General features: G+C 32.2%; 1 protein-coding gene across 4 annotated transcripts in view; it reads right to left on the bottom strand.

The window, feature by feature from the left end:
• The window catches only part of GLS (glutaminase), an 85190-nt gene that overhangs the window by 24524 nt on the left and 41538 nt on the right, over positions 1 to 19128 (bottom strand). For 2 of the 4 annotated variants that reach the window (XM_054478710.2, XM_063647748.1), the window contains 5 exons: positions 16904 to 16970; positions 16297 to 16347; positions 13416 to 13592; positions 10330 to 10461; positions 9287 to 9379 (listed from right to left, as the gene is read on the bottom strand). In XM_054478710.2, coding sequence (XP_054334685.1) covers positions 9287 to 9379; positions 10330 to 10461; positions 13416 to 13592; positions 16297 to 16347; positions 16904 to 16970 — 520 coding nt within the window. Of the gene's footprint in view, positions 1 to 5601; positions 8263 to 9286; positions 9380 to 10329; positions 10462 to 13415; positions 13593 to 16296; positions 16348 to 16903; positions 16971 to 19128 lie in introns of those variants that run through there. The other 2 variants (XM_054478712.2, XM_054478711.2) reach the window with 2 other exon arrangements.

Genomic DNA, 19128 nt, shown 5'->3' with positions numbered 1-19128 from the left:
GCTGTTTGAACAAAAACTAGTGAAATGCTGAGGGGGATGGTAATCTTTTTTAGTTCTTACTTGGTAGAAAAAAAGACCAAAAGAAAATTAAATTTTAAAGGTTATACATTTTCATTTATATAGAGGGATCTAATCTTGGATATTGGTTGCGTACCAGAAATGAAGAGAAGAAAACAACACGAGGAGAACAAAATTCCTATTTAGAAGGCATTAAAAAAAAAAAAAGTTTGCTAACTAAGTAAAACAGGGATTGAAAATATTGAAATGGAAACCAGGAAGACAGAAGAATCCTGGACTTCAGCCACTTTCTTACAGTCACACAGGTGGGAAAGCAACTTCATAAAAGCAATGAGTTATCTGACCGCAAATTTACACTTATTACAAAAGCAATTCTAGAAGAGAAGGAGAGCAACTTAAAGTGGGTATGTTTACAATAAAACTGCTAACTGGCCAGAATAAGGGCATTCAGATATGTGGAAGTTATTTTTTTGGTTATCCTTTAACAGCAGAATTGTTTCTTCATAGTCCAGTAAAAAGAGACATTAAGGCAGAAATATTTTATTGGTATGATTAAAAAGGATAAATAGTATTAGTCACCATGGAATGTCACTTGTACTGTAATTTCATCAGATGTCAATGAAGTTTCATTGTGCATTAGATGCAACATCTATTCATCTCAATTCAAATATTCATCTCAAACAGTATTATTTAGTTCATTCTTTATTTACATTATAAATCTTGTGCATAGACCTGGATCAATGATGCATATACTTCAAGGATCTAAGTAAAATAATAAATAAAGAATAAGCTATATTATACTGAAGAAGAGAAATTTGGACTTTTACATTTCATGTGTGGTTTTCTTTCTAACTTTTTAAAGAAAATTAAACTACAATGGCAAATGTCAACATCAAAAGATTTGGAAGTGAACATATATAAAGATGTGGAACTGAAAACTCATTTCCTGAGTAACTTTGATATAATTTTTTAAATTACCTCATTTTGGCCCAAAATAAATTATGATATGAAAGAATAAAAAATAGAATATTTGAAATTTAGATAATATATTCTGAGTTTTTCAACTAAAATCTTTAATTTGGAATGACTGTAAGAAAGAACAAAACAATAGAACTTGGGTGGAATTCAATTAATAATTTATACCATGATTTTAGATATCAATCTCATTTAACAGAAGCAAGTCAAGCCTTAAGGATTAAGCTTTAAGCTGTCCTCTCAAAAGAATCGTTGTAAATTGCCCCTTTGTGATGATTTGTGAAAGGCACATGTAAAATAATAAAAATTTATAATTCTAATCTAGATCTAAAAAGTTCAGCATGAGACTGATTATCATAATTGAAATTTGAATTTTACAGTAAAATGGTTCAAATGTGAGTAGTTACATTTGTGTAACTGATACTAATATTTCATCATTTTTATTTTGGAATGCCTAATATAAAAGCAAGCAGACTTTATATTGAATGAGTTTATACTGAAACTTGTGGGGAGAAGAGCTACTCAGGCAGTTTAAATTTTCAGAATTAAGAAACCAATACTATAATATTTTGAGAGCAACAATATTTAAGTTTTAACATTTTGTAAGTCAACAAAGCCTTTCAAAAGTTAACATATTTCAAGAACTCAATATACATAGTCCTTCATAAATATTAAAACTCCAGAACTATGAAATGGAGATTGATATTGAAGACAATATGTACTACAGACAGAAGTAAATAAACAGACAAATTAGGAACCTTGGGGGCCACTCACAGATCCAAATGTCTAAAATAAACAAGGGAAGTAGCTAGATATTTTGCATGTTTTCGAAGAGCTAACATGCAAAGAAAACAAATTTTTCTTAAGAAACCATTTATTTAGAACTTGAATAGTCTTTATTTATTAAAAATCTTTTTACTTATATATTTAATTTAACCTCAAAGGAATTTATTTTAAAAAGCCAGTGATGTAACATTTATTTTTAGAGTTACATTTCTGCTACAGTTTTCTTTCAAAGATTGCAGGGTAATGTTTTATTTTTAGAACTACTGTGTAACTTTAACATTTACTTCTAACTTTACTAATTTTTAACAACTGGGACATAAGACTGCTTACTAGAAAAATACAATTAGTTTTAATAAATGCTGATGGTACCATCTGCCAAATAACTTATAGTCACATTAACTACCGCCAATTCTGCTTCTCTCATTAAAACTAAATCACAAACAGAAAGTCCATCCTAACAAAACACAAAACAGACCAACTCCCTCAAAAGAGAAAAAAATCTAAATATGCTAATAGAAAAAGCAAAGTGCCAGGAAACGTGGAAAAGGGGGCTGAGTGGGGTGAGAGTCTGTACCAGATAACATTTAAGATTACCTTCAAATTCAAATCTGTGATTCTAAAAAATATATAAGATTATGGTAAATAAAAGTACATCAAAATTCTAGAAAGGTTGGACTATGTTTTAAAAACAAAAGAAAGCCTTCGGCTGTTTACAGAATATAAATTTAATTATACCTCAGGATTCCAAATATAATTGCTGGGCAGAAGAGATTTTCATTACATAAACATAAATCACCAGAAATGTAATATGAAAACAGGAATTTAAAAACTATTTTGGGTAAGAATTTTTTCTTTCAAAAGCTAAGCCTTCCAAATAGATAATTTTAATTATCTGTGGTTTTAAGGACTGAAAGTGTTTCAGCAAGGTAAATACCTAATGAAAAAATACCATTATTTTTAATCATACTATGTACAGAAAAATCATATCCTCAGATATTGAAATATGGCTTAAAAATAAATACAATAAATTATTCTTTGCCATTGAGATGTGGTATATTTTTCTTAAAAAAAATTCCATAATTAGTAAATGAAAGTTAGAGTTAAAAGTATAGTAAAAATGTTACCAGATTAACCGACAGAAGCAGTTGGCACCAGCTCACCTGTTTCTAACACTTGCCTTTTGAGGGCAAGATTATAACTTTTGTTTTAAAGCAATACATGATGGTTTTCAATAATAAGTATTCTGTAATTTATTGTTGAATGAAATTTACAAAAAAAAAAAAAAACCCACAGATTCTGCCAAAAAAGCAATGCAATCCAAGCGCTAATTAGTATCCTATTCGTTTTGGTTAAGGGTTAATGGATCAGGAAGCCATTATAAAGTTTTTTATGAAAACAGGTTTTCTATACATGGCATATTTAAAAAATCTCTATTAGCTACAACTTACAAAAATTACTAAAGTAGATCTACAACCTACAAAATAGAAATGGCAAACAAAGTCAACTTAAATTCTCTTCCTCTCCTATGTTCCTAAAATAGAAATAGAAAACATTTTAAGACCATAGTAACAGAATCACTTTGTTAAATAAGCATTTATAATCAGTCTACTTAACATACTATTTTAAAAGTAAGTACCTTTTCTATTACTATTTAAAAAGTTAAGAACTCTAAGAAACATCACATTTTGCCCGCTCTGTTTCATGTTGGATAAATATTGCCTCAGATCCTCTTAGAGTAGTTTTCTAAATTTCTCAAAGTCACGTGCATTTTATGGTATTCAGATTAATAAACTACTAGCTGGAGGCTGGGGTGTAAAATAAAAGAACTTCCCCCAACCCAGTTAAATTCCTTCCATTTCTAAGCAATGTAAGAAACAAAGGTTTTTAACTTTGTTACAATTTGAAATAAAAGAAAAATAGTTGAACTTGGATATACTTGAGTGTATGTTTATGTATAATTTTGCCCTTGAACTACATGACAGAGAAAAGACCGAGTAAGGTAAAGTCCATTCTCAATAAGTCTAAGTGAAAATCTGAGCATAAGGCCATCATGCATGGTAACAAATTTCCATTTATGCTACATCTCCAACATCTGGTTTTGGTTTTATTACACAATGCAAATATAACATTAAATATAAAATGGTAGAGAAGGAATTGAGAAGAAATCACACGTTAAGTATACTGATCATATACCTTTAAAAAATGCTTTCTAGCATTTTCAAGGCCATGTAGGAGAAAAACCAAAATTTTTACATATGAATAGTAAAACAGATTCTTAAAACTAAAAATTGTACCACAGTGACTAAATAAAACTGTTCCGTAAACTGCTCAATATGCGAAGTGCATTACTTCTTTTAAGTCAAAAACAATTTAAAAAATACAATCGTTCCTTATAATAAATTTTGGAAAGTGCTTTAAAGTCAAATTCCACATGAAATCTAATATTCTTGGTTTCACTTTTCCGGAGTTCCCCTAATATTGTTAGTTACTCTCTTACCCTGGCAGTCCTGGTAGTGAATGGGAGTGGTGACAGAAACCACAAATCTTTAAAGTCAAATTGAAGAAGTAAAGTATGTTATACTTTACCAATTCTAGGGCAGCAAAAATTTTAGGGGTTCTTTTGTGGCAAAGCTTGGAACAGGAATAGATCAATGAATAATTTATACATAATATACAATGTGAAAAGAACTGCTCATCATTTTCAGAATATGAATGGGTAGATTAAGGTACGTAGATAAGGAAATGATACATATGTATGCACAAACGTACATACATATGCACAAACATATGCAACCCACACATTATATATAAATTATCAGGATATAGGCTGACATATCAGTATATTTCAGCAGTTCTTTCCACATAAATATATGCCTATTAAATATACACTGTCAGATCAAGATCACCAGGTATTTTAAGTCTCCTCTCTCTTTGCTTCAAATGAATTTTTTAAAAAAATCTTTAAAAGCAAGTAATCATAAACTGTTACATATATTGAATATATCATTATACTGGAACTCCTTATTAACTAATTCTAAAAGAACTTCATTTAAAAATCCCACAGATTAATACAAATCATGTAAACAACAATATTTCCCCTTTCAAATAGTTTTAAAACTTCTACAATATATTCAGGAATCTCCAGAATATGAATGGCAGATTTCATTAAACATAAAAATGTAAAGTACTATATTTGACCCACAATACATGGAGCCTCTATAATTTGTACTATAATTTGGATCATACTGTGGAAATATACAAAATTCCTTCTGAAAATGTAATCCCCTCAGAAACCAGTTAAGGTGAATTTCTGTATCACTGTCTTCTGTTTAATATAAATTCTACTGAGATTAACAGTTTTATTCTAAAGCAATATGATGATACTCTTCATTTGGTTTAGCAATGTTTTTCCTATTATTTAGGCAACAACAGATAAAATGAGAGTTACATAGTGAATAACAACAGTATTCCTCCTCAGAAAGCAGAAATAACCTACAAATAGGGTTGCACTTTTTTTTAAGGTACCAAATGGAAAAACAACCAAAAAAATTGAGAGAAAAGTTTTTATTCAAATACTTCTAGTACAACCAATACGAAAAGTCCTCCTCCCAAAAAAACCACTAATGCTATATTGCATTTTAGAAAACCAAATAAAGCCCTTTTGAGTATTTCTAGTTTACTTTGAGGCAGCTTCAGAATAGCAAACACTTTAACAGTATCTTCATAAAGAATAATTTTTTCTAAGTTAAAATCCCAACTGTATTTGTACTTAAAATGTTGAAGTTGCTTTTATAAAAAAAAAAAAAAAAAAAAACAATAAAATCAGCTTAAAATAAATTTATTGTACAATACAAAATGTAGGCATACTGGAAAATAAAGGTACATTATTAAATATACAAAGCAAATGAAACAAAGCTAAACACAAATGTTTTCATCCAAACACTAAGATAAAATGCACAACATTTATGCTAAAAACAAAGTACTTCAAGAACAATATGCATTTCAAATGAAATGTTAATGATGCCAAAAAAGAAAGAAAAAAGAAAATCAAATATGCTACATTGTAAATGCTTGAATATCAAGAATCAATAATGGCATAAAACAAACCCAATACTGGGTACTATCAAGAACTTTGTTTAAAAAGGTGTTAAGAATACTGAAAGAATCAAAATATGTCCTTAAAACTGGCAAAGTTTTTTCTTTTTTAAGTTTGAGGGCCTATTCGCAGTATCTTATCTCTTCTTCCATTTATACTTTTCTATAAAAATTTCTGGATGCTCATTATTAACATTTTCTAAACACAGTAGCTTAGATAACAGTACTTCATTTTTAAGTATGCATTTAAAGCATTAGCAACACAAAAATAGTAAGTGACACAAATTAACAACCTAATTTTGAAATCTATACGGCTATGTATACGATATGAAAACTAAATCTTCATTTTATAAAGTAAAACCAACTTCTGAATGAAATGGTAAAATGTAACAATTTAGATCATAGGGGAAATCACAATGCCTTTTTTCCAATTAAGGCACTCAAACTACAAATGGCCCAAACTACAAATTTGCCCAAACTACAAATGGCCCTGGTGCAACTAACATAAATATGCAACACAAATATGCAGTAAGGCCTTGAGAAGCATCCAGTTAGGATATGCATCTGAACATTCAAAGAACATTCAAGTAAGCATAAAATCCTTGGGAAAATCCTCTACAACTTAAAATATAATTATTTAAATTATATAAATTTAATACTTAAGTTAGCCCAAAAGGCTTTTGGCCAGCACCTCTAGGAGGGAATTTCTTTTCTTAATATCATAGTTCCCAAATTTAAGACATTATGATCAAGATTTTCTATCTTTATTTGCACTAGTATCTAAAATACTCAGTGAAATCTTTTTTGCTACACTATATTTACTTTTACAGACTTCCCATTACCACATACATACACCATCATGCTAAGAAACCACCAAGTTTTTCTTCTAATCCCCCACTAAAATTAACAGGTTTCAACAAACTTGAAACTGTAGGGGAACTATGGGGAAAACCAGAGAAGTATATGGAAGAAGGAAGAAGTGTGAATAGGTCCTACAGAATTTTACAATCACTTTGCCAAGACAACTTTAAATACTATGAATAATTACTTGAAATCAGGTTGTGTAGAAACTATAGTTCTCTTAAAAACAAGTTTTGATTCTCAATATTGCATTTTTATACCAAATAAAAGGATTTAGATCTAACATATTTTAGTAGCATACTTACTACCTGCAGACTAAATTCATTTCTCAAGTACTCTAAAAAAGTTCAAATAGAACAAACTTTATGAGATGCTATAACTTATCACAAAAGAAATATTAGCATTTATAAAATTATTAGGATAATAAAATTTAAAAGCTAAAAACCAAAATTTGCCATTCATATTTAAATATAACATAGAAAAAGTTATGTGGATAATATGAAAATAAAATTGTTTAGGTGAACAATTCACTTGAAGACACTCACTGTTTCTCCTTCTGAGTAACTAACCATTATACTTTTTCTCAATGAAACGTCATTATCTCACATCTGAAATTCTTTGGCTGGAATGTTTTAGTAACATCAGACACTCCTGTATATAACAATTCTGACAGAACAGAGGAGTTGCAAAATAAAAAAAGTAGGAGTCATATTTTAAAGCATTTGATAAATTTTTAAATAAATTTTTTAAAATGTAAAGCCAATCTATCACCAAAAATGGCATAAATGTAAACACAAGCTAATTTTATAATCCACTGCTATTTTAAATAAAATAATTTGGGGTTCATTATTTTGCCTTTTTAGTTTTGTATTTAGCATAGAAGTACCTTCTATTGCCACTACAGACATCACGTTAGTTTTAAAAATGGAAAAGAAAAAACAAAATGCAACAAAACTTATGAGTTTAATTTGTGAATTTTAGAACTAAGAATTACAATTTTCTGTTACTATTGTAAAATGGGATTATCTGACCACATAGTTAACATTTTAATTACATCAAAAAAAATTTAAATTTTTCCTTTTTGTATTTTTAAAAATAAAGCAAATTTATGTACTTGTAAATACTTTTTAAAGACCAACAAATGCACTTCTTAATCTACTGCCTTTATACAAAGATTAAAAGGAAAAAAAAGCTTTATGGCTCCAGCACCCAAGATTGAGAACAAAAAATACCTCAAATAAATATTTATAACTTGCAAAAAAAAGCTAAAGATGTTTGAAAGATTAAATGAAGAAACATTCTGAAACTAGAACCCATTTCTTTAGCTTTTCTCTCCCAGACTTTCCATTCTATATACTACAGTTGTAGAGATGTCCTCATTTGACTCAGGTGACACTTTTTTCCATACTGTCTCTTTTAAAGCAAGTTCTTGTTGGAGACTTTCATAGTCCAATGGTCCAAAGGAATGCTAGTTGTTCAAGCAACATACATAATTTATTAGTGCACTTGAGTGAAGAAAGGTCCAAGCTATAAAATGGTATTTTTCAATGAACATTATTAAAATCTGTTAACATTTTAAACCACCACCTCTGACATTTTGCTTCATGTTACTCAGGTCGACTCCCATGCAAGTTTCTATTCTGCTGGTTTTGCATAATTCTTACATAGTAACAGAAATTAATTTGATAAAAACTAACAATAATTTAGTTTAGCACTACAGAAAATGTACTTAGTATGTATTAAAAATATTTTCTACTTAGAAGTTCTTCATATTATCTTGAGGTCTAATTAGGTAATTTTACTACAAATGTTTTCAATATGGTACGCAAAGAAACTGAATCAAAATTCTCAACACAAGCCCCCTGGTACAGTGAAAAACCATATAGACCAAAAAAGTTAAGTCCTGACTCTTAATACTACTTCTAAAAAAAGGAATATATGTGTACAATAGTATGAAGCCAAATAAACTGGTAACAAACAAATAGGACCGTAAGATTATTAGGAATATTGCAATAAACACAGTGGAAAAAAATATTTCATCTACAGTGACTTATAAAACTTTTAAGGCTTCATACGGTCTCTCACTAATATGATAACCCTTTTCCATTTACATATCCATCTACACAGTATGCAAGAAGTTAAAATAAACTTCAATTTAGGACGAACAAATATGAAAACAATGCTTTCTTTATAGCATGCAGCACGTTCCAATTTTTTTTTTTTTTTTTTTTTAACAGAATCAATTCTAAAAATCTTGCTTAAAATAGCAGAAAATGGGAGGGGAAAACCCTGACACTAGGCTAACTAGTTTCAATTTAAATAACAAAACAGCAATATTTAAATATCTGTATCTATTAACCATCTATTAAGCAATATTTAAGTATTTAATACTGGTGATCCCAGATTTAAATGTCAACAATTAGTTTACACTCATTTATGATTAGCAAAGACCCGAGGCCACTAACAAACTAAGATTTTATTTATACAGGCAAATTCACTTTTTCTCTTCTTAAAAATTTTATATACTTATCTAAATAAGAATTTTGCTTACCCTTTGATCACCACCTTCTCTTCGAGGATCAAGTTTTTTTGCAAAGTGTCTCAAATTATCATAGTTATGGAAATTACACAGAGAAACAAGATCCTGTAAACAGTTATACAGAGCAGGTATAAGAAACTGGCTATTCATTGGTTATGTATATCCACATTTTAACAAACTCTGCTTATATTGTCCAGCTTAGAAATCATCACTACATGCTAATAAAGTAGTATAATGCATCAAGAAGAGAATTAAAATCAGAGTAAGATATGGATACAAGTTTTAAGAACACTGCTTACTAACATGATCCTAGGGCTCAGCCAATCAAATAATCTTTCACCTTCTACAAAATAGGGTTTATAACCAGCCCCATGAAAGAATTCTTCTATCAAATAAGTGTAAAGCCACATTAAATAAGTACTCTGGTTACAATCTACTATATTTTATATGCAATCCAATGTCATACTCTAGTTTTTGTAAAATATAAAAGGCTGGAAAATAAAACAATTTTAATTGAGTATGGTACTTAATATGAACTCAAGCAAGTAATAAATGTAACTAAAACTAGAAGCTCAAACATTAGCAGGAACTGAGTAACAACAAAATACAGAACTATCAAGAGCAGTAACAGTTTAAAAATTGTTTAATCTTTTTTTAATTTTCAGTGCTTATTTCCTCAAAAAAATGTTTAAAGGTAGTCAATGGATAAAGATATTTAACCATGCAGATTAAAGATATAATAAACCAAAATAATTCTTAAGATATACTGGCTTTTAAATTACTTCTCCAAGTTTAGTATCTTTTGTTGAGCTTTTGAAAATTGATACTAATTATAACCATGCTAACAAATATAATCTGTGGGAATAATTAAATGGGAGCTGTCTGACAGAGACAACTTGAAGCTCCTCTGGGAGTATTTCCACGGCTCCCTAGTAACTGGCACACTATAGGCGGAGGGCCAAGAGTTAATGAACTATAGAAAATGGGTTAAAAAAAAAAATCATTGGATGGCTCAACTTATAACATCATTATTTTCATTAAGAAAATATGCTTACGTGACAAAAGTGAATTCCCTTAACACTGTTGCCCATCTTATCCAGAGGAGGAGACCAGCACATCATACCCATAACATTGGGGACAACTAAAAGAATGCCCCCAGCAACTCCAGATTTTGCAGGAAGACCAACCTAGAAATAATTCAGTAAAAGAGTATTCAGGTAAACATTTTAAAATAAGAAATGTTATGTTCAACAACAGGGAAACTGGGTCTGGGTACCATGGCTCACTCCTGTAATCTCAGCACTTTGGGAGGCCAAGGCTAGCAGATCACTTGAGCCCAGGAGTTGGAGGCTAGGCTGGGTAACATAGGGAGATCTCATCTCTACAAAAAATAGCGAGACATGGAGGTGCACAACAGTAGTCACAGCTACTCTGGAGGATGATGTGGGAGGATTACATGACCTTAGGAGGTCAAAGCTACAGTGAGCCATGATGGCACCACTGCACTCCAGCCTGGATGACAGAGCAAGATCCGGTTTCAAAAAAAACAAAAACAAATTGAGAAATTGGTTTAAAAATTAAAAATTATCTCCTGACCTCGTGATCCACCCGCCTCAGCCTCCCAAAGTGCGCACCTGTAGTCCCAACTACTCAGGAGGCTGAGGCAGGAGAAAGGTGAACCCGGGAGGCAGAGCTCACAATGAGCTGGGATCACACCACTGCATTCCAGCCTGGGGAACAGAGTGAGACTCCCTCTCAAAAAAAAAAAAAAAAAAATTATATATACATACCATAGAATTTCAACATTAAAAATATTGTAGATAAATTTTTATCAACATGTTTATAAATAAAGTTATAAGGCCGGGTGCAGTGGCTCATGCCTGTAATCCCAGCACTTTGGGAGGCCAAGGTAGGCAGATCACCTGAGGTCAGAGTTCGAGACCACCCTGGGCAACATGGCGAAACTCCATCTCCACAAAAAATACAAAACTTAGCCGCGTGTGGTGGCAGGCACCTGTAATCCCAGCTACTCGGGAGGCTGAGGCAGGAGAATCGCTTGAACCTGGGAGGCAGAGGTTGCAGTGAGCCAAGATCGCACCACTTGCACTCCAGCCTGGGTGATGAAGCAAGACTCCATCTCAAAAAAAAAAAAAAAGTTATGAAACAGTTTGGGATAGATATGAATATAGAAAAATTGTTTAAAGATATACTCTAAGGAATTATAGCAGTTACATCTAAATTGTGAGGCTATGGATGCTTTTATTCTTCCTGACGATATTTTCTAATTGTTCTAAAATAAACATATTGTTTTTAAATATAGCGAATTATTTTTAAAAAATATTTTACAACTAGAAAACAATAAAAGGTTATATATTCTTAAAAGATTTTCTAAAATGGTAATTTAAATTACTCCCCCTCAAAAAATTTAAGTTACATTAGCAAAACTTGACAAATGATAAAAAAACAAAATTAATGTCATTAGAGCAGTGTTCATTAATTGCTTACTAACATTCAGTCAGTAAGTACCTCTGGATAGGAGAATCACTTGAACCCAGGAGGTGGAGGTTGCAGTGAGCTGAGATCACGCCACTGCACTCCAGCCTGGGCGACAGAGTGAGACTCCGTCTCAAAATAAATACATAAATAAACAAACAAAAATAAAAGAAGTATACCAATAAAGTACTTTTACACAAAACTAAACAAAACAAGCAGACAAAAAAAAAAAAAAAAACCTGAATTGGATCTACAAATTTATAGGAAATACAAGGGAGAATGGAACAGAGGTAATCAGCAATGTAGAGACAGTGGAAAACTGTACAGATTAAATGACCCAGTTTTTCCAACCAAAAATAACAAGAAAAAAAGAGAGACAGGTCAAAAGAAGACCAATAGATTTAAAAAAAAAAAAAAAGGAGACACAACCCAATCATAATGTATGTGCCTCATTTGTATCCTAAGTCAAACAAACTATAAAATAATATAATAGGCCGGGTGCAAAGGCTCACGCCTGTAATCCCAGCAATTTGGGAGGCTGAGGCAGGTGGATTACTTGAGGTCAGGAGTTCGAGAACAGCCTGGCCAACATGGCAAAACCCCGTCTCTACTAAAAATACAAAAATTAGCCGGGTGCAGTGGCAGGCGCCTGTAATCCCAGCTACTCGGGAGGCTGAGGCAGGAGAATCGCTGGAACTCAGGAGGCAGAGGTTGCATTGAGCCGAGATCGTGCCACTGCACTCCAGCCTGGGCAACAAAGTGAAACTCTGTCTCAAAAAAAAAAAAAAGAAAGAAAAAGAAATAATAATTTACAAGATAATCCAGGAAATCTGAACACTGACTACATATTTTGATATTCAATTTAATATTGATATTAATAATATTAAAGTTTTGATATGTAATATTTAATTTGTATATGTAAAAACTGTATTACTGTTATGTTTTGTTAAGGGTCCTTATTTAGAATTACATACTGAAATATGACAAGGATACAGGAAACAGATGCACATACAGATGAAACAAGATTGGTAATATATTCATAATTATTGAAGCTGAGTGATGGATAACATTAAATGTATCTCTCTCTCTCTCATTTTACATGTTTGAAAATTTCCAAAATAAAAAAAGCTTTTAGAAGGGCATTATGACTTGACATGAGCAGAATGAAATAAGAAAAGTCTATATACTTTACAAGTGGCAAATGCACAACAGAGCTTAAAGCAGTACATTTTTGGTAAGTTTTAACTTTAATATACTTTTAGTCCTTAAAACATCTATGGCTGTAACCAAAGACGTGAAACATCACGTCTTTGCAATCTTTCTGAACTTAGAGAATTCTTAAGATACATAATCATCATAATGCTAAACATTAACAACTAAAAGTAAAGAAAGACTACACCTTGTACACCGGATTGGCCTTAAAAGCAGAAGGGATGAGGTTCTATAAATCAAACTTCCAAGTTCTTAAGAATATCTGGTAGACCTTATCTCTATTCCTTACTAATCTTGTAACAAATTAACCTTGAAAACAAGCCTCTCTCTCAAAAATTAATATACAGCTTTAGAAGCAAAGTTCAAACTGCATTTTTAAAAGAACCAGTTCAGACTAGTTTCTTGCCAGAGAAAATAAGATTAAACAATTACTTACATGGAAAGCAAACTGCCCTGAGAAGTCATACATGCCACAGGAATGCATCAAACTCAATGTATTTCGAACTGCTTCAGGGCTCAGTACTCTTTCACCAGTAATTGGGCAGAAACCACCATTAGCCAGTGTCGCAGCCATCACACTGGCTGATTCACAAGTCACTTCAATGGAGCACAGCTAACACAAAGAAAAAGCAGAATTCTCATATTACTTTTAATATTACTGTTCACTTCTAAGATAATCTATTTTATTTGGTATTTCATACAGATCTGAAATATTTCTTCCAAAGAGATTACTTTAATATAAACTTGAGAACATTCTGAAGATTTTAATTGGCCAAAGTCCTACCCCTTTTAAGATTTATCCTGATTTGGCCAAAGATACTCAGTCTTTTAACGGCAGAACTAGACTAGGAAGTGCCAGCCTCTAAACAGTAAGATTTGTTATTATCCCATGTGATATTCAAATTTGCTTAAATATTAATACTTTCTGTGGAATACACAAGCATAATTACTTTTAACTCAACAGAAAAAAAAAGAGCCATGAAATATTTTTAAGATAAAGCACCATACATGAAGATTATGATAGTGTCTACATGAGAAATCACCATTTTAGAAAAAAATGCTAAAGTCCCTGACATTTCACCCATAACAAAGTTCAGTATCCCCATCTATATGGTAACAGTTGCAAAGGACAAAGGGGAAGAAAAATATAAAGCAGATCTGTCTCAGATGCTCTGTAAGCCTAAACCAAAATGTTATCCTTTAGACCATTTATTAATATTTATTTGATATTTACTATGGGTGCTAAATACACCCTCTAAGATGAAATTTTTGCATTTAAATACAATCAAAATAATGAAAATAGTTCACTGTACCAAACCCAAATTTACCCGTAAAATCAAAATAAATTTTTCCACATTTTATTTTTAGCTAATAGTAAGCAAAATTGGGATGAGATGGAGTCAAAAAAGAAAGTGGATAGGAGAAGAATGGGTTCTCAACTTGTAAATTTTCCTCAGCCATACTCCAAGATCTACAGGAGGCACAAAGGGGTTTGGAAATAGCAAGGAGGAAAACTAAGTACAGTGAATTAGAACATTGTGTGTTTAACTTTGACTAGATTGCCTATTTATATAAAAAATCTCTTCCCTATTTCCCAAAAACGACAGAATCGACTTACAATACTGCCCCAGATAGCAAAGATTTGTGATAAGGTCGACTTATTCATGCAAGGCTTTCTGAATTCCAATGATCATTTCCTAATTTATACTTAACATTAATTGGAATTTTGTTTGTCATAAGGCAGCACATTCTTAATTTGCCAAATGCCAACATGGGTACTCTCCTGCTAATCTCAATGGCCGTTCAATTTGATGCAGCCCTTCTCCAAAAAAGTCAGTACCACTTCTATGGCCGTTTCTTGATTTCTGCCATGAAGTATAGAAATGTCACATTATAGTAGATTCTATAACAGCCAAATTTAAATATGTATTCCAAAGGAAAAGAAACTTATGGAAAATATTCATACAGACCAGGGGAGGAAAAAAAAGGCTAGTTTCAAAGGAATTTCACATATCATCTCATGTTATCTTCCACATAATATGGCAAGGCAGGTGAGGCATATACTACAGATAAGTAAACTAGGGATCAGTAACTAAAATTAGGTCACATGGCTAATAAGTGGCTAGGCTAGACCTTAAATTTTATATTGATGGTCTGGATTCCCAATTTACGGTTTTTCACATTGGGTAGGTGAAAAAGCTGCAACCTGGACATCTATCAAAATCTAACTCATTATCAACCTCCCTTATATATTCTCTAAGATTACTGAAAGGTTAAAATTAAGGAATCTTTAATAGTAAAGACAGGCAAATGTAAGGTGAACTAGAAATTAACAATAATGTAGCCTCCTATGTGGCTTCACATTACAGCCCCATCAGTGGCACCAACTGTGTTAAATCTGTAAGAATCAATTGAGCTGAAAATGTGGGTGAGAGAAGAGATCTCCAGGAAGGCTATTCTAAACTGAGTTCTATACCACAGCCCATTGTGCGTAACATGGTCCCTCTCGCTCAACCCCACCCCCTCAATATTGAGAGCTACTCTAACTTAGAAGAAAGCCCGACATATGACACTGCAGAAATGAACTAGCACAGTTAAGCCAGGATAGAGTAGTAACAAAGAAATTACAAGATACCAAGTCAGCTAAGACACTGACACTTTTAAATGCTGAATAAGAGCCCTCTGATTTAAAAAAAAAAAAAAAAGAAAGTTTTTCCCAAACAAAATGTTAAAAGCTACGAAAAATTTAGAGCTCAGTTTATAATTAAGAGTGCCAATTTCTGGGAGTGTTCATTATTTTTGACAATTCTTAAATATGTTTACAGAAAAAACTGTCCCTATTACATTTTGAGGCATGAATTTTTAGGCAACATGGACATGAGACTGCCTTTTATGAACACATTTTTGAAAGCCGATGGAAAATGTATTTTCTCATGGCCTAGGACCAAGATTTCTGAGACATCTATATTTTGCATAATGTAACACATCCATTTTTTTGAGACGGAGTCTCACTGTGTTGCCAGGCTGGAATGCAGTGGCGCGATCTCGGCTCACTGCAACCTCGGCCTTCCAGGTTCAAGCGATTCTCCTGCCTCAGCCTCCCGAGTAGCTGGGACTACAGGCACACACTACCACACCCGACTAATTTTTGTATTTTTAGTAGAGATGGGGTTTCACCATGTTGGCCAGGATGGTCTCCATCTCTTGACCTCATGATCCGCCCGCTCTGGCCTCCCAAAGTGCTGGGATTACAGGCGTGAGCCACCACACCCAGCCAACACATCCATTTATATATGCGATTTACATAATTAAATTACCTGGAAGTAGAAGTCTAATATACCAACCATGTCTGTGCCTTCTGGAAAACACTAAAAAAATAGAAAGGCAATTAAAAATTCAGGCACACCGGAATGCACATAAGTAGAGAAATACATGAAAAATTTCAAATGTACACAAGTGTTTCATTTTAATTAATAAAATAGCATGTAACTTCTAAAAGAGTATAAACATGAAATAAAAAAGCAAAATTTTATCACATCATGTAAGTTTTTAGATACTAGTTTAACTGACAATGATAAAATGGTTCTTGATTTACAAATCGTTACTAGACCAGCCACTTAAAAAAATCAAGAGTAGTTAACACTAATCGTGCATTATGCTTTTGAAAAAATAGACTAAACCTCAAACAAAACTTCTATTAATAAATAAAATTAGTCAAATATTTAAATACTGCCAGATACAAATCAATTTAATAATAACATTAACAATTTGGTAACACTGACTCACGAGCACTCTGCAAAAACTTCTGCACCTTAAATAGTAATAGGTAGTTGCTTAAAGGCTATTGTTGAATTCTTAGCATACATCTTCATGTATTTTATTAAATGAAAGAATAATTTGAAATAGAAACAGAAATTTTAAAACCTTCTTTTCTTTTAAGTAATATCCTATTGCAAAATTTCGATCTCCACTTTCTCTTTCAGACTGAAACCTGGAAGAAGAAAAAAAAAACATTTGCTCTATGTACTTTCTTTAAAAGTGTGATTGTTCATAATTTCATTTGTATAGCAATGTACAGCATAAAGAACACTGAACTAAGATTCAGGACTACAGAGTTCCAATCAATTCTGTCAATAGGCTATTTGTGTGACTTTGGACAAGTCATTTAAGTGGTTAATTCTTTCAATCTTCATTTTCTTGGCTATAAAATGACTGAAATGAATTCAGGCCCTTTCTAGTCTTCATATTTTGTAAACAAAAATGCTAATTTTAAAATTCTCAAATCTTCTACCATTAAAATGCACTGAAAAACTGCAGAATCCTCTGGCTACCCAAAAGTACAATAAGAGTCCATTTTAATTAACATAATCAGGGAACTTGACATAATCATGGAACTTTCACTGAGAGTGGGAAACACAAAATGGATCTTGCAAGACTCAATGGACTAATAGATTTCAGGATGAGGCCTAGGCACTGGCAAATTCCATGCAACATGAACGGTTAGAAAAATATATAGACAGAGCTCCACTGAAGAATGGCAAATATTCTGATGTAACTGGGAAATGGCACATGGAGAAGAGTAAGAAAACATCAAACAAACAAAGGAGACTGGGACCAAATTACCAAAACCAATAGATGCCGAATAATGTGATAGTTCCTGACTACCCACAAAACAAAAGCCTGAGGGCTTACAAACAAGTTACCTAATCAGATCTACATTTTAGAAAGATAACTCTGACATCAGTTTGAAAAAGGGGAAAAAGTGATGACTGATCTATTAAGAGAATACTGTAATGAGAGCTACAAAAGCCTGAATTTAGGCAGCTGTGATAGGAATGGAAGGAGAGGTATGATCAAACATGCAAGTAGTTGGATAATCTTCTAACCTGATGAGAAAAAGGAGAGGCAGAGTCAAGACTAATACAAAGCCTGAATTTCTAACATAGCCTGAGAGGATAATAATATTAACTGATAAAGGAATCTATCTCTAGAGCAAAGAGCAGTTTGGAAAGAAAGAGAATGAGTTTTGATTTAGACAGATTTAATTTGCAGTATATTTGAGAATTGCCCTACAAGTCTAAAAGGGCTGCTGATATTAGAGGAACTGTGGTTAATCTTCTTTATATCACTGAGGTGGACAGCCCCTTCTAATTGTACATTTTAACATTTCAAATTCTTATCAATTTGCCGTACTTTTAAAAAAAACATCAACATAGTTTAGGTAAATGACTAACTAGTCAGCAATTATCACAGTGACTGACACATAGTTCTTCAACACTATCTCAAGTGCCTATTATCCGCCAGATAACAGGGATACAGAAATGAACTGGAAGACACAACATTCCATCTAGGTCTTAAGGAGGACAGAGTCTAATGGTGGTTATGGGGCAAAGAGAGACATGTAATAAGTTTGATAAAATATGGTAACAGGAGAGCACAGAAAAGAGGCAAGTTGAGATTCATGGAATACTTCCTGGAAAAGATACTTAAGCTGATGAATTAATGTTGGGAAGGCACGCAACCTGAAAATGTTTACCCCTGAAATGCAAAGCAGGAAGTGCAAAATAAGAATAAAATAGTAGTATACGTGCTAAAATTGTTTAACATAATAATATTACAATAATATTTAACATAATAATGTTTCTAATGACAAGGAACCAGACAAATACAAAATGGGAAACATCCACTATACGGCCTGCTGCCTGTTTTTATAAAGTTTTTTATAACAGCCTCATATTGTCTATGGCTGCTTTTCTACTAAACAGCAGAACTGAGAAGTTACAACACAGACCGTATGGTACACAAGCTTAAAATATTTACTGTCTGGTCCTTCAAAGAAAAGGTCAGCAACCCCAGGTCTATAAAACAAGCAGCCTGCACTCTTTAAAAATAAAAGCCATTTAATAAAATTTGTTAAAGCAAGGATCTAGAGCACAGGGACTGTTCTAAGTAAAGAGACAGAACAGACATTGTAATAAATACAATGTAAGAACCTTGATTTGTTCCTGAATCTAAAAAATAATAATAAAAGTTGTAAGACATTTGGGGAAGAGATGGGGACATTTACATATTGATTAATGTCATGATATTTTAAAATTAACGTTAATGTTCTTACATGTGTTAATGGTATTGTGGTTATGTAGGAGAAT

Source organism: Pongo pygmaeus, chromosome 11, assembly GCF_028885625.2.
Source record: "Pongo pygmaeus isolate AG05252 chromosome 11, NHGRI_mPonPyg2-v2.0_pri, whole genome shotgun sequence".
NCBI classification, from domain to species: Eukaryota; Metazoa; Chordata; class Mammalia; order Primates; family Hominidae; genus Pongo; species Pongo pygmaeus.
The sequence above is the reverse complement of the archived record's forward strand: the minus strand, read 5'-3'. Positions and strand labels throughout refer to the sequence as shown.